Genomic DNA, 13,043 nt, shown 5'->3' with positions numbered 1-13,043 from the left:
TTTTAACAGCCTGAACTACAGATTATGTAAATAATACAGTAAGTAAATCATCTTCCAAATGCTCTCTCTATGTGGTGAAACTGCTTCCCCTAAACTCAGTAAAAGAGAAAATTCTGGGTTCAATTTTCAAATGTTGGTGCCACAATTGAGTGTTCAGACACCCATTTAAGGCACCAGACTTCTAATTTGAAGATATAAATGAGGAATTAGTTGCCCACATTGGAAAATGAAGAAAGCCACTATAGGAATTATATTCATAATAAATACTAGGATTTATATAGTGCTTTGGCAAAGACCTTAAACACTGTCACTAACAGACCATATAAATATTTTCCAATGAATAATTTAATAGTTTCAATTAATTTTACATTACATTCAATAGTGGGGGTGTGACAACAAATTACTGTAGTTCCATATAAAGCCACCAATTTGCTATTTATATTGAAATCTTTCCCCAAGGGCAACTTGTTCCATGATGTATCCTCTTAGAACGCTTTCCCAATGGCAAAAGAGACAAAAGATGGTCCATAAGCAGGAGAAATAATGACATATTAGAACACACGTAGCTATTGACCATGGCAAAAAGGCCTTGAGACAGCAGTGGGGAGTTCTATTCAGGTTTCCATTAGCTGAATGCAGGTTAGAATAAACCTTTTGTTTGCCTAAAGGTCAGGGGCCTGATCCTAGGCCCATTTAAACTCCACAGCAAAAGTTTCATTGACTTTAATGGTGCAGGATCAAGCCCCATGTTTCCTAGTACTTCCAAGTACAACAGTGCCACAAATATGCCCTTACTGTCAGCCAGCATCACAAAATTTCCATTCCTCTCAGTGCCTCAGGGTGAAAATCTGTTGTTAATCATGACCATCCTGTGAAGCTAATATCTGAGCTTTTACCACGCACTGCAAACCACGGACGCATTGTGAATTTGCATCTCAGTAAAATATGTTAAAAGGTTCTGTCCAGCGGAAAAGCTTCATTTGTCACAAATATGGGGCATGCTGTTTCCATTAACAGTATTTTTCTCTCACCATGTGGGGCCAGATGCTTGTAGCTATTAGAGGAACTACTCACAAACAAATGCTATACTTGAAGTATAACCTCTGGTATGATCAAAAGAATCCTATAGTAAAAATGCTGTTGTTCTTGGGCTCATACAGTGGGCCAAAAGCTACTTCCCAATGTAAATGCTCATGAAACACATAGACACTGCAAAAGCAATTTTAGTGTGCAGCCATGTTCTTGCTTGTAGTAGTCATCCTCCCCCTCCCTCCCCCCGTTTCCATGTTGATTATTCCCTCTAGGATTATTAATGATGACGCCATTCTAGCAGGGCATTCCTTAGGATTTATGGGGCCCTAAACAATATTATTAAACTGGTGCCCCTATGCCTGGGGGAGAGGAGGGCGAAAGGGACAAGGCAGCAAAGGATAGCGAGATGCTCGGCCCACCTCACAGTGGTGAAGAGTCACAGTTCCCCTCAGAGACCCCTGCACCCTCTCCCTCATGCAGAATGGACATGCAGGAGGTACCTAATTAAAAGCACTAAACTTGGGAATAAAAAATATCAGGCACAGGTTTTTGATATGCCCTGAAGTTTGTCATAGATTTATTTGCAAAAACTTTGTAGTAAGGGCGAATCAGCTCTCTATCTGAATACAACATTAAATATTATGGAATATATGATGCAGCTCTTCTCTGTTTTACATTTTCTTAATTGGTATTTCTAGGCTGATTTTATATTTTAAATGTACTCTTAAAGCTTCATGAAGTAATCATGCCAGATTACTACGTATTTAACTCACCGAAACAAAGACATTATTTTAAATTAATCAGTCACAGAGGTTTAGTGTGTTCATAACAATGTTCATTGCTTTTAGAAAAAGGGAACACTAATTTATTTTGTGAGATCTCCATAACAACATACGTTTATGAAATTTCACCACCTTCAAAAAAGATGTTTCCAAAGATTTTAGGCATAACAAAGGATTTTATATCTTACTAAGGTACTGATTTTGCTGGAGGGTTCTCTTAAAACTAGTTAATCAGATAGTCAGGAGTAAAGAAAGGAAAACTCTGTCCGGCTATCTGGAAGGAAAGGGGTGTTGTCCCTTTAAGGCTCTCTTCAAGGAGAGAAGGGAGAAAGGGATGGACAGAAAGGACAGGAAGACTTTAGAAGCAAGGTTTTTTTTTACTATAGTAATAACAATTAAAATATGTATTTTAGATCAGGGTGGTCTTCTGAAGGATTTATTTAAAAAACTGTATGTCTGAAGATCCAAGCATTTAAGGCTAAAGATGATTGTGCATTTTAAAATCTATGTAAGAATTTTTTAGAGATATGATTTATAATCTTCACCAATTCATTAATGAAATATTTTTAAAGCAGTTTTTAAACTAAGGTCCTGTAGACTAACATGTTCTGAGTAAATATTACAATAATGCACAACTGTTTTTGTCAGTAAATTCAGAAACTGACTATATACCTGGGGTTTGGCAAATGCCTGTTAAATGGCTTCATTACCACTTGAATGCCTCTTTAACAGTTTCAATGTTGTGCTAACAGGTCTGGCAGTCTGGAAGGCTTTTTCACTTATCCCCTCCGGAGTAAGAGTCACCAGGCTGCAGCAGGAGCTGTGGGAGCCTGCAGGAAGGGTCAGAACAGGGATAGGAAGAGCTGGGAAAAGGACACTAAAACCCAGTGGTGCCCCAAATTTTCAGGTTCCCTATGCAGCTGTGTATTCTGCGTATGCCTAAGAATGGCCCTGCATTCTAGGAAGCATTTAGGCATGTGCTTATGCCCACACCTATTTGGGAAAGCACTTGAACATGTGATTGATTCATAGGGACTTAAATGGGATTTAAGCACATGCTTAACTGTCCTTCCTGCAAAAGGATGCTTTCCTGAATCAGGACCCATGGCTGAAATGCACTGGCACAAACATGCAGTGATCATGCCTTCTGGACATTAGGCCCCATTTCAAAATCTCCCTCCATGGTTCTTGTTGCAGAGTAGCCTCTTTGTGTAGTTTTTAGGGATCCAGACTGGGAAGGAGGTGGTTCTGAAGCTTGTGGATCTTCTGGCAGTTCCTTAAGCATATCAGACAATAAGAATTTGCCTGTCTGACGTTGGTTTAATGTCAGAATCTGACTGCTGCTTTTCAGGAAAAAATGCAGGTTGTTTACATCTGTATGCATGTGAGTGGATGGCTTATGCATTTGTCATTTTCCTTCCCAGCTCCTTGTCCCCTCTCCCTTGACAATACTCTGGACCATGCTGCCTATTTATTTGTAACATCTCTTTGTTAGACTGTCTGACACCCAGAAACTTCTGGACATGGGGTGGGGAATCTTCAGTGAAATTTAATAACCATCAAATGGTAATTGCTTTAGATGATGCTGACCTGGTTTGGATTTGAGTCAGTGACCTAAAGCTGAGTCTGTTACTAACTTTCTGAGTAACCCAGTTTCCCCTTATTAAAAATAAGTGCAAATTCATTTGGTTTACCTTTTTTTGGGGGGGAGGGGAGGAGAAGGGTCAAAAGTTCAATATAACCTAAGCACTAGCCAGTGTACATTAGAGTGTTGTCTTCCAGAATTATTGAGATTGATTTTCTGTTAAGTAAATTACATCACTCAATACAGTATATTGCAGGTGAAAAATTCATTGATTTAAAGCAATCCATATACTGTATAACACTGGAGAAATCTGTAATGTTTTCCATAAAGGTGATTCATTAAAGTGCATTGCGCCTTTCTTTCCTCCTCTTTCCCCATCTCCTCTGTCCCTTAAAGAATGAGAGATGCTACAGGATCAATAAGGACCATGGATTAATTCAGATCTGGAATCAATAAGAGGAAGCTAGATAAATGCTATAGATCCACAAGCAGAAAAAGAGACCATAAAAGCTACTTTTTTGTCTTGGCTGTCTTTGACTCAATCCATCAAAATAATAAGCACATACTTAACTTTAAGCATACGAATAGTCCCATTAACTCCAATTGCACTAAGTGCATGCTTAAGCTCTTTGTTGGATTGGTGCTTCTATATCAATACCTCCTTCTTTGGGAGCTGTTTTCTTTCACACCTGAATACCGAAGTCTCTGAGCAGTAGTGCAGACAAGAGCCTCACTAGAGGCTTGTCTACCTCACTCAGTCATCCTACATTTATACACACAGATCCCCAGACAAAACTCTCAGGAGTTCAATGTTACTTAGGGCTTGGCTACACTTGCAGGTGTGCAGCGCTGGGAGTTACAGCTATCTTCATACAGCTGTGTAAGGAAAGTGCTGGAGTGTGGCCACACTGACAGCTACCACTGCTGCAGTGTGGCCACATTTGCAACATTTGCAGCGGTGTTGGGAGTAACGCATTATGGGCAGCTATCCCACAGAGCACCTCATCCCATTTTGGCGCCGTGGGTTGTGGGAAGAGGGCGGAGGGGGTGGGTCATTCTGCTTCCTGTCTCAACGCCCCATGACGCATCGCTTCACATCCCAACAATCCCTGTTTTTCCGTCCACGTTTGGTGCCATCTTGACTCTCTCAACGGTTTCTGTGCAGCGCTATTTCTGTGGGAAATGGAGCCCGAACTGCTGAGGAGTATGCTGACAAGTCTCGCCAGCACATCACATTTGGCAGTTGAGCTATTCCTTAAGATCCAAAGTGATGAGGAGTCCGACGATGATAGCGAGTCGCCTGACGTGTATGACATGAAATTGTTTCTGGCATTCACGGAAATGCTTAGCACCGTGGAATGCCGCTTTTGGGATAGGGAAACAAGCACTGAGTGGTAGGATCACATTGTCATGGAAGTCTGGGATGACGAGCAGTGGCTGTAGAACTTTCGGATGAGAAAAGCCACTTTCATAGGACTGTGTGCTGAGCTCGCCCTCACCCTGCGGCGCAAGGACACGAGATTGAGAGCTGCCCTGCTGGTGGAGAAGCTTGTGGCTATTGCAATCTGGAAGGTGGCAACTCCAGACAGCTACCGATCAGTTGGGAACCAGTTTGAAGTGGGAAAGTTGACCATTGGAATCGTTTTGATGCAAGTTTGCAGGGCCATTAATCGCATCCTGCTAAGAAGAACCGTGACTCTGGGGAACGTGCAGGACATTGTGGATGGCTTTGCACAAATGAGTGATAGATGGGACGCATATTCCTATTCTGGCACCACCCCACCTAGCATCTGAGTACGTTAATCGGAAGGGGTATTTCTCTATGGTTCTTCAGGCGCTTGTGGATCACCGTGGGCATTTCATTGACATTAACACAGGCTGACCTGGAAAGGTGCATGATGTACGCATCTTTCGGAACACTGGCCTGTTCAGGAAGCTGCAGGCAGAGACTCTTTTCCCAGACCGGAAGATCACAGTAGGAGATGCTGAAATGCCCACTGTGGTCTGTGGAGACCCCGCTTACCCATTAATGCCTTGGCTCATGAAACTGTATACAGGGAAGCTTGACAGGAGCAAGGACCGGTTCAACTACAGGCTGAGCCGGTGCCGAATGACTGTGGAGTGTGCTTTTGGCCATTTAAAAGCGTGCTGGCGATCTCTGTATGGGAAGCTAGACTTGGGGGAAAGCAGCATCCCTGCGGTTATATCTGCGTGCTGTACTCTCCATAATATTTGTGACGGGAATGGTGAAACATTCAGTCAGGCATGGACCTCCGAGGTTCAACGCCTGGAGGCTGAATTTGCACAGCCAGAGAGCAGGGCTACTAGAGAGGCCCAGCACAGGGCTTCAAGAATTAGGGATGCCCTGAGGGAGGAATCTGAGGCTGAAAACCAACAGTAATGTTTGGTGCCTTGCACGGGAGTGAAGTGCAGTGGTTACAATGTTAGTAGGAATCCATTTTTCCTAAGCTGATTTGCAGTGCCTCTTTCTTTCCTGGGCTAAGGTATCTTTGACTTTCTGCAATAATAAAGACTGTTTTCAAAGCCAAGAATTCGTTTACTGAAAAGAAAATAACTTTATTGACAGACGCACAACATTTTGGGAATCTAAAAGGGCAGGGGGGTGCAGTGGGGAACTGTACAGCACAGGTTTGAAAATGTCCTGTCTGGAGTGCTGTGCAATGACTGCTGCACTTCAGGATGCCTATACTGCATGGTGATGGGGGTTGAGTGCAGAGGGTAAGGGTCGTAGTTCTCAGGGCTGGTTGGTGAACGTACAGGTGTTGGAGGTAGCTGGTGGTGGTAAGAACCTGGATGCTGGGGAAGGCGGTTTTGAGCTGACATTGGGGCACAAGGGAAAGAGCTTTGGGACGGGCAGGGGCCGGCACAGTAGTGCTCTGCCTGCATGGCTACGAGCGCCTGGATAGAGTCTGCTTGGCGCACCAGGATGCTTATGAGCTGCTTTGTGCTTTTCTTCCTGGCCGCTGCGTTTCTCTGGCGGATCCTGCTTTCCCTTTCCCTCCAGTCCTGCACTTTTTGATTCTCTCTGGCAGAGTGTTCCATAACTGCTTGCAGCAGGTCGTCTTTGCTTTTTCGCAGCTTCTTCCGGAAGTTTTGGAGTCTTTGAGCTGCTGATAACACGGGCAGCCGAGAACTCAAGGTTGCTTGTGGAAAGGCAAAAAAGGCAACACTTAACAGAGGCAGCATTGTTTATATCTCAGACAGTTATTCCCACACAGTGAAGGAGTTTACAGTCTTCACTTTAGCATAATTTTCCCATACCAAAGAGAGCGCACATAACCCACAGGAGCCCTGAAATGGTGAGTAAGGGGGACTGATTGCTTCAGGGCTGTAATGGGGTTTCTGTGCATTGCAGAAAGCAAACAGCTGCAGGGGGCACCTACACTGAACACTCTCCCAACATTTTCCACAGGAGTTGATCCTGGAAGATATCTCGCTGCTGTGGGTCACCTGGGAAGAGCGGGAGGGTCTTCTACAGCAATGCAGATTCTACCCTGGCCCCTATGCAGCTTGCCTGTGTGCAGCAATGGTCCCCCCACCCCTCGTGGCACAGTGGCACGGACGTTTTAGCCTGATTGGGACAAGGACCACAGTGGCTCTCCCAATAGACTTGCGCAAGCGCATTGCCCACGCTCTGGCTGAAACTTTTGAAGAGATTACCGAGGCCAATTACCGCGACATGATAGACCACATCAATAGGCTATTCCACATCTAGGCATGCACGCATGCAGCCCTAACTCTCCCTTCTCTTCAGAAAAATTTCCATCCTGAAAATAAAAGCTGCTTACCGGGAACCCACTCCTCTGCTTATTCTTCACCAAGTACCGGCTGCTGCGACTGGCTGCCTTCCTCCTGGCTTGAGAAGAGCTCCTGGCTGCATGCCTCCTGGGACTCCGGGGTGTCTCCCCCCACTCCAGTACCCTCACTCTTGGTTTCCTCCTTCCCCCCTCCTCCTCCTCCTTCCGCCTCCTCTCTGAAGTGTCCATCGTGGTCCTCAGATTGGCGGTGGGGTCACCCCCAAGTATCGTGTCCAGCTCTTTGTAAAAATGGCAGGTCGTGGGAGCTGCGCCATAGCAGCGGTTTCCCTTGCGGGCTTTGCAATAGGCACTCCGCAGCTCCTTTACTTTAACCCTGCACAGCAGCGCGTCCCGGTCATGGCCCCTTTCCAGCATGGCCCTTGATATCTGCCCATAGGTGTCGTAATTCCTATGGCTGGAGTGCAGCTGGGACCGCACAGCTTCCTCCCTACAAACACTGATGAGGTCCAGCAACTCGCCATTGCTCCATGCTGGGGCTCGTTTGGCGCGTGGAGGCATGGTCACCTGGAAAGATTCACTGATTGCACTCCACACCTGGCTGAGCGAACAGGAAGGGGATTTTTAAAATTCCCAGGGCATTTAAAGGGCGGGTCACCTGAGGCCAGGGCAGTAGAGTTCAAACTGATGAACAGAGTAGCTGAACAGGCATTCTGGGATACCTCCGAATACCTCTGGAGGCCAATTACAGCGCTTTTGGTGGCGACACTGGTGGAGCAGCACTGCATCACCAGCGCTGCAGTCGTTATTCCCCAGGCAGAGGTGGAGTACAGCCAGCGCTGTAGCCAGGGAGATACAGCGCTGGATGTGCCTTGCAAGTGTGGACGGTGAGTGAGTTGCAGCGCTGTAAAGCCACCACCAGCGCTGCAACTCTACAGTGCAGCCAAGCCCTTAGTGTGAATGGAAGGATAGTACATTATCACCCACCACAACAGACCAGATTGTGGAGTAGGGAGATTGTTTCACGCTATATTTTCTCTGTTCGTGCTGAGACTTGACTACTCTCCATTTCACTTGATGCTTCTCAGTCTTCTGCTCAGAGATTCATAGGGGCCAGATGCTTCTTCAACCAGCCTATTGTTGTGTAAATCACACCAGCATAGATTCCCAGATACAGTGCCCTACAGCACCACGGTGTTTGGTCTTAGAACTCATGTGAAGTGGCTGCGTGAGCCATAGTACCTTCCAACCGCAGCTGCTCTTGCTGCCAGATCACTAGCCACAGGCAGCTTCCAGCAAGTGAGAGTGATCAGAGTATGGAAAAAGAGAAGTAGCAGCAGCAGTAACTGGAGTGAGGCAAATATGTGTCTTGATTCTACTGTGACTTTTAGTGGAGGTGAAACATAAGAATGGCCATACTGGGTCAGCCCAGTATCCTGTCTTCTGCTAGTGGCCAATGCCAGGTACCCCAAAAAGAATGAACAGAACAGATAATCAAGTGATCCATCCCTTGTCACCCATTTCCAGCTTCTGAGTGGGCAGCCCACACTATATTCACCTACACAAGTATGGTAGTGCAAGCTTGATGGCTTTGCAATGTGAATACTAGGAATGGGACTGGGACCAACAGCTAACTTTATTGGCTGACAAACCAGAACTGGGGATGTAACAATTTACAGTCACTATTGTCCCAGGCTGGATTTGACCCAGAGACCATAGGGACCCCTACACTACTGCAGATACTGAGCTACCTATCGCAACTGCAAAGCTTTTGAGGGAGACCACTGAAGAGGTGAAAGGCTGTGTATCCATTTATTAGTTCCTTGGGCTATCCAGGCTTCTGGAAAAGATTTGAATATCCTTCAAAACCTGTGCAGTATTACAATGAAGGAGGAGAAGATCTGTACTGTTAGGAAACATTTTCCTTTCTTGCTGTGGAGGATATCAAGGTGCTGAGTATCCTCACTTCCCATCTGTGTCAGGTGGAGCTGGGGGTGGTCAGCACCTCTGAAAACCAGGACCCCAAACACCTAAGCTATGTGTCTCCAGAATAGCAACAGCTTGAGAAAATGAATGAAAATAGGTCCTACGAGGCCCAGAAAAATTCACTGAAATACAGTATCTCAGAAAATGATTATCCTACACGTGTAAATAATATTTTTTAAAAGTGCCTGTTTCAGGCAGTTATTACACTGTTTAGTTGTTCAAATTACCATTAGAAAATATGATTGCTTTCTCCAGTTCTCCTTTTCCATCCAGCCCCACCCTTCACATGCAGGGCTGTTCTGTATTCTCTGCTGCCTTTGTGGGCTTCTCCTCAACAGAGCCCCTAGCAACATGATGGGGAGTCCTGAAGAATGTTGCGTACTCTCTCTTGTTCTCAGTGCCCCAAACTCTTTCAGAAAATTTCTCCCTTTGCCTGGAAAATCTCAGGCTAGACGAATGATTTTTCATTCTTAATTATTGGGCTGCTTCATTGAAGAGAACAGTGTGATCGTCTGAGTGTAGCAACTTCAAAAGGCAGATCCCAAGTGGCTGGATTCAGAGCAAGGGTATTAGTGATGCAAAGCAAAATTGTCAAGTCTGAATAACTGCATAATCATGTTACAGTTTGACTCCATTAATATATGGAGGCTGTTATATTTGCCAGAGGAGTCTCAGCTTAATCAGAGAGTTGGCTGAAAGGCATGAGACGAGGTAATTTTTAGAAAATGAGCTTTTCTCTCATTATTTGACATTATATAGCTCCAGAGCTGGCTGTAACACATGAATCAGACATAAGGGCTTTCCATCAATGGCCTATAGGCATTGAACATGAAGGAGAATAATGTTCTGTGATGTATCTGTGTGGCCAGAGTGAAGGTTGTACACAGTATAACACGATATAAATGACACCATAAACACCCAGAACTAGAGTCATCCCTGATGTAATTTCATTTATTTAAATGGACATGCAGCAGGACCGCATCCACAAATAAGCTAAGTCTCCTATTCCGAGCAATAGTGGTAACTAGTTATTTACACATTAAAACAGTTGAGCTTTCAAAGGTACGTAGCTGGACAGACCTGGAGACTGTAGCCCTCTGTCCATAGAAGACAAGGGTAACACAAGCTGCTGCCGCCTCCTCACATCCCGCCAGTATGTCCCAATCTTGAACTGGATGGACCTACCTCTGCCTCTCATACTAGCTTCATACTCATTCAGTCTTTGGCCTTGCTGCTGAAATTGCCAGTTCCACAATTTATAAACGTGGTGGTAGTGATAATAATTTTTTGTGATCTAACAGTCTGCGCACTAGGAGCTGGAACACAACCATCCAGTTAATTCATCAAGCATTTATTGTTTTTGATTAATTAATCTGCTGATACAGACTTTTGGTCACTAGTGAACCTAGCTGTATTCAAACTCATGATCTTGCAGTAAAAGGCTTTGTAGCCCATTACATTAACAATCTACATAAGCCATCCTATTACGTACAAACACCTACTACCCGAGTAGCTTACTGTTGTAAAATGGTATTCATGAAAGTAGCTGTGCAATAGCAGAGGCTAGTTGAAGAAAGGAAATGTCAATGGATAATTCTAGCAGTCTGCAATTAAATCAACTGTAAGAAGCTGTAAGAAAAGAAGGTTGGAGAACCAACAAAACAGAATTAAAAATGCTCTGCCTTCAAAAATTCAAAGAATCATCTGAACCTGCAGTAATGTAATTAGAAAAGGGCTCTTACAATGAATACAATCACCAACTTTTTGTGCGTACACTCATTAGTTTCTGTTGAGCTGCTTGTCTTTGCCAGATTGTGACAGGAAAGAGGATCGAAGACATGGCAGCAATACAGACTTGCTTTACAGGTTTTGCTGTACAAAAATAATTACAGTCAGCTTGATGGCAGGACTAGCACCACTCTTTCTGGAGTAGGGGGAGGGCATTGGATGGGAATAAGTTCCCAAGGGTCTCCATGACCCATCCTTTTGAAAGGAACTTTGTGAAACTACATAAGTATTGCCTAGGAAAAGGGAGGATGGAAAAAGTGCCAAAATTGGTGAACTTATTGGTGCCAAGTCTTAGTGTCTTCAAAATTGACTAGAAGCTCTCCTAAGGTGGCTGTCTGTTTTCTTTCTTAGGACACAGTGATGCAAGTTTTGCAGGGAGCCTAGTGGTGGTCACTAATCTTCAACAATAAGTGGTGCAGAGGTCAATTTTGCAGGTGTTGGGTTGGGTCAAAATTCCCATGAAGGGAATTTTGCATGGTGTTCTTGGTTGGTTTTGCAGCAAGGCCCTATCTGAGTCTATTATTTTTTTCCACACAGCGAAATAAGTTGCTAACAGTCTTTGAAAGTGAAATTTGTGCAGAAACTGTGGTTGCATGTCCATAATATGCAGAACTTGCTCTGTTCTTGAACAGTGTGGAGGCTCAGATGCATATTTTATGCAACTATTGGGCCACAAGAAGTTCCATGCAGGATACAGATTCTTAGGGACAAGAGCTCCCAGTTGAGACTTTTGATGAGAATAAAGAAAAACTGCCCGAGAGTCTTAATATATCTTTTAAAAAGAGAGAGAGAGAGCTGTCTTTTTTTCTTCTTGTATTTTTACATTTTTGGGTTTCTTTGCTTCTTTATGAAAGACTGGCAGATGCAGATCTCTACTCCCAGTTCCCACTGCTCTGCACTAGTGATTATTTATATAACACCAAAAGTATGTTTTGCATTATACAGACCATAGATCGGGGTAGGCAACCTATGGCACCCGTGCCGAAGGCCGCACACAAGGTGATTTTCAGTGGCACTCACAGTGCCCGGGTCCTGGCCACTGGTCCAGGGGGCTCTGCATTTTAAATTAATTTTAAATGAAGCTTCTTAAACATTTTAAATACCTTATTTACTTTACATACAACAATAGTTTACTTATATATTATAGACTTATAGAAAGAGACCTTCTAAAAACGTTAAAATGAATTACTGGCATTCGAAATCTTAAATTAGAGTGAATAAATGAAGACTTGGCACACCACTTCTGAAAGGTTGCCTACCCCTGCCATAGATATAGGCAAGGATCCTGCCCCAAAGAGCTGACAAGCTAAACAGAGGAAAATGTAGCTGCAGAATGTGAGATGAAAGGGGTGGGTGGGGATGTGATGCAACATAAAAACAAAGTGATCAAGCAGATGTGTTTGGCACGTTTGTCAGTTAGCTTCACTTAAACATTTTAAAATGTTTAATAATGTCTCCCTCTTCCACTTGCACACTCCCTGCCTTAACACACACACTCTGTCTCTCTCCTCTTTATTTTTATCACAAGATATTTGATATGGTCTGACCAATCTGTCTCTTAAGATTCTCATTAAGAGAAGCTATTCTACATTAGGATACTATACATGTGAATAGAATTTGCTGTATGATGCTCTATATTAACATCATCAATAATTTCTGAATAATTAGTTATATTTCAAAACTGTTTATCTGCCCTATATTTTACCCATAATCACACATGTTCCAGAAGCATAAGCAAAACCCAGTTATGCTCTCAGCTGAATTTACCAAGCACTGGAACAAATCTATCAAGCATATTTGTTCATTGTCCTTTTCCAGCTGGTTTCACATCCAATTATTAAACCTTTTTAGCTGCATTGTTTTGTCAAGCAGTACACTTCCTATTGTTACTCACATTTAGTGTATATCTTGTGTCTCATGGTGCCTGCTTCATGGATGAAAATGCACAATATGCTTTCTCACTTGGACATGTTTAGTGTGTTTGTGCAAAATTTGTGACACAGTGCAGCAATAGCTAGGGAGAAGTGGGGGATTGGGAGGTATGTGTGTGTTGGGTAATTTAGAACGCCCTGAGCAATTCCTCTTCTTCTAGCC

General features: G+C 43.8%; 1 protein-coding gene across 1 annotated transcript; it reads right to left on the bottom strand.

Moving 5' to 3' along the window:
• Nucleotides 1-6,054: 6,054 nt before the first annotated feature.
• Nucleotides 6,055-8,879, bottom strand: LOC127053354 (zinc finger and SCAN domain-containing protein 29-like). Its single transcript, XM_050957932.1, has 2 exons — nucleotides 7,209-8,879; nucleotides 6,055-6,563 (listed from the first exon to the last, which is right to left on the bottom strand). The coding sequence occupies exons 1-2, from the start codon at nucleotides 7,734-7,736 to the stop codon at nucleotides 6,555-6,557; spliced, it is 537 nt and encodes a 178-aa protein (XP_050813889.1). The 5' UTR covers nucleotides 7,737-8,879; the 3' UTR covers nucleotides 6,055-6,554.
• Between the last annotated feature and the right edge of the window lie 4,164 nt (nucleotides 8,880-13,043).

The sequence above is a fragment of the Gopherus flavomarginatus genome, chromosome 6 (genome assembly GCF_025201925.1).
Source record: "Gopherus flavomarginatus isolate rGopFla2 chromosome 6, rGopFla2.mat.asm, whole genome shotgun sequence".
Classification (NCBI taxonomy): Eukaryota; Metazoa; Chordata; order Testudines; family Testudinidae; genus Gopherus; species Gopherus flavomarginatus.
Note: the sequence above shows the minus strand (reverse complement) of the source record. Positions and strands in the feature narration are given on the sequence as shown.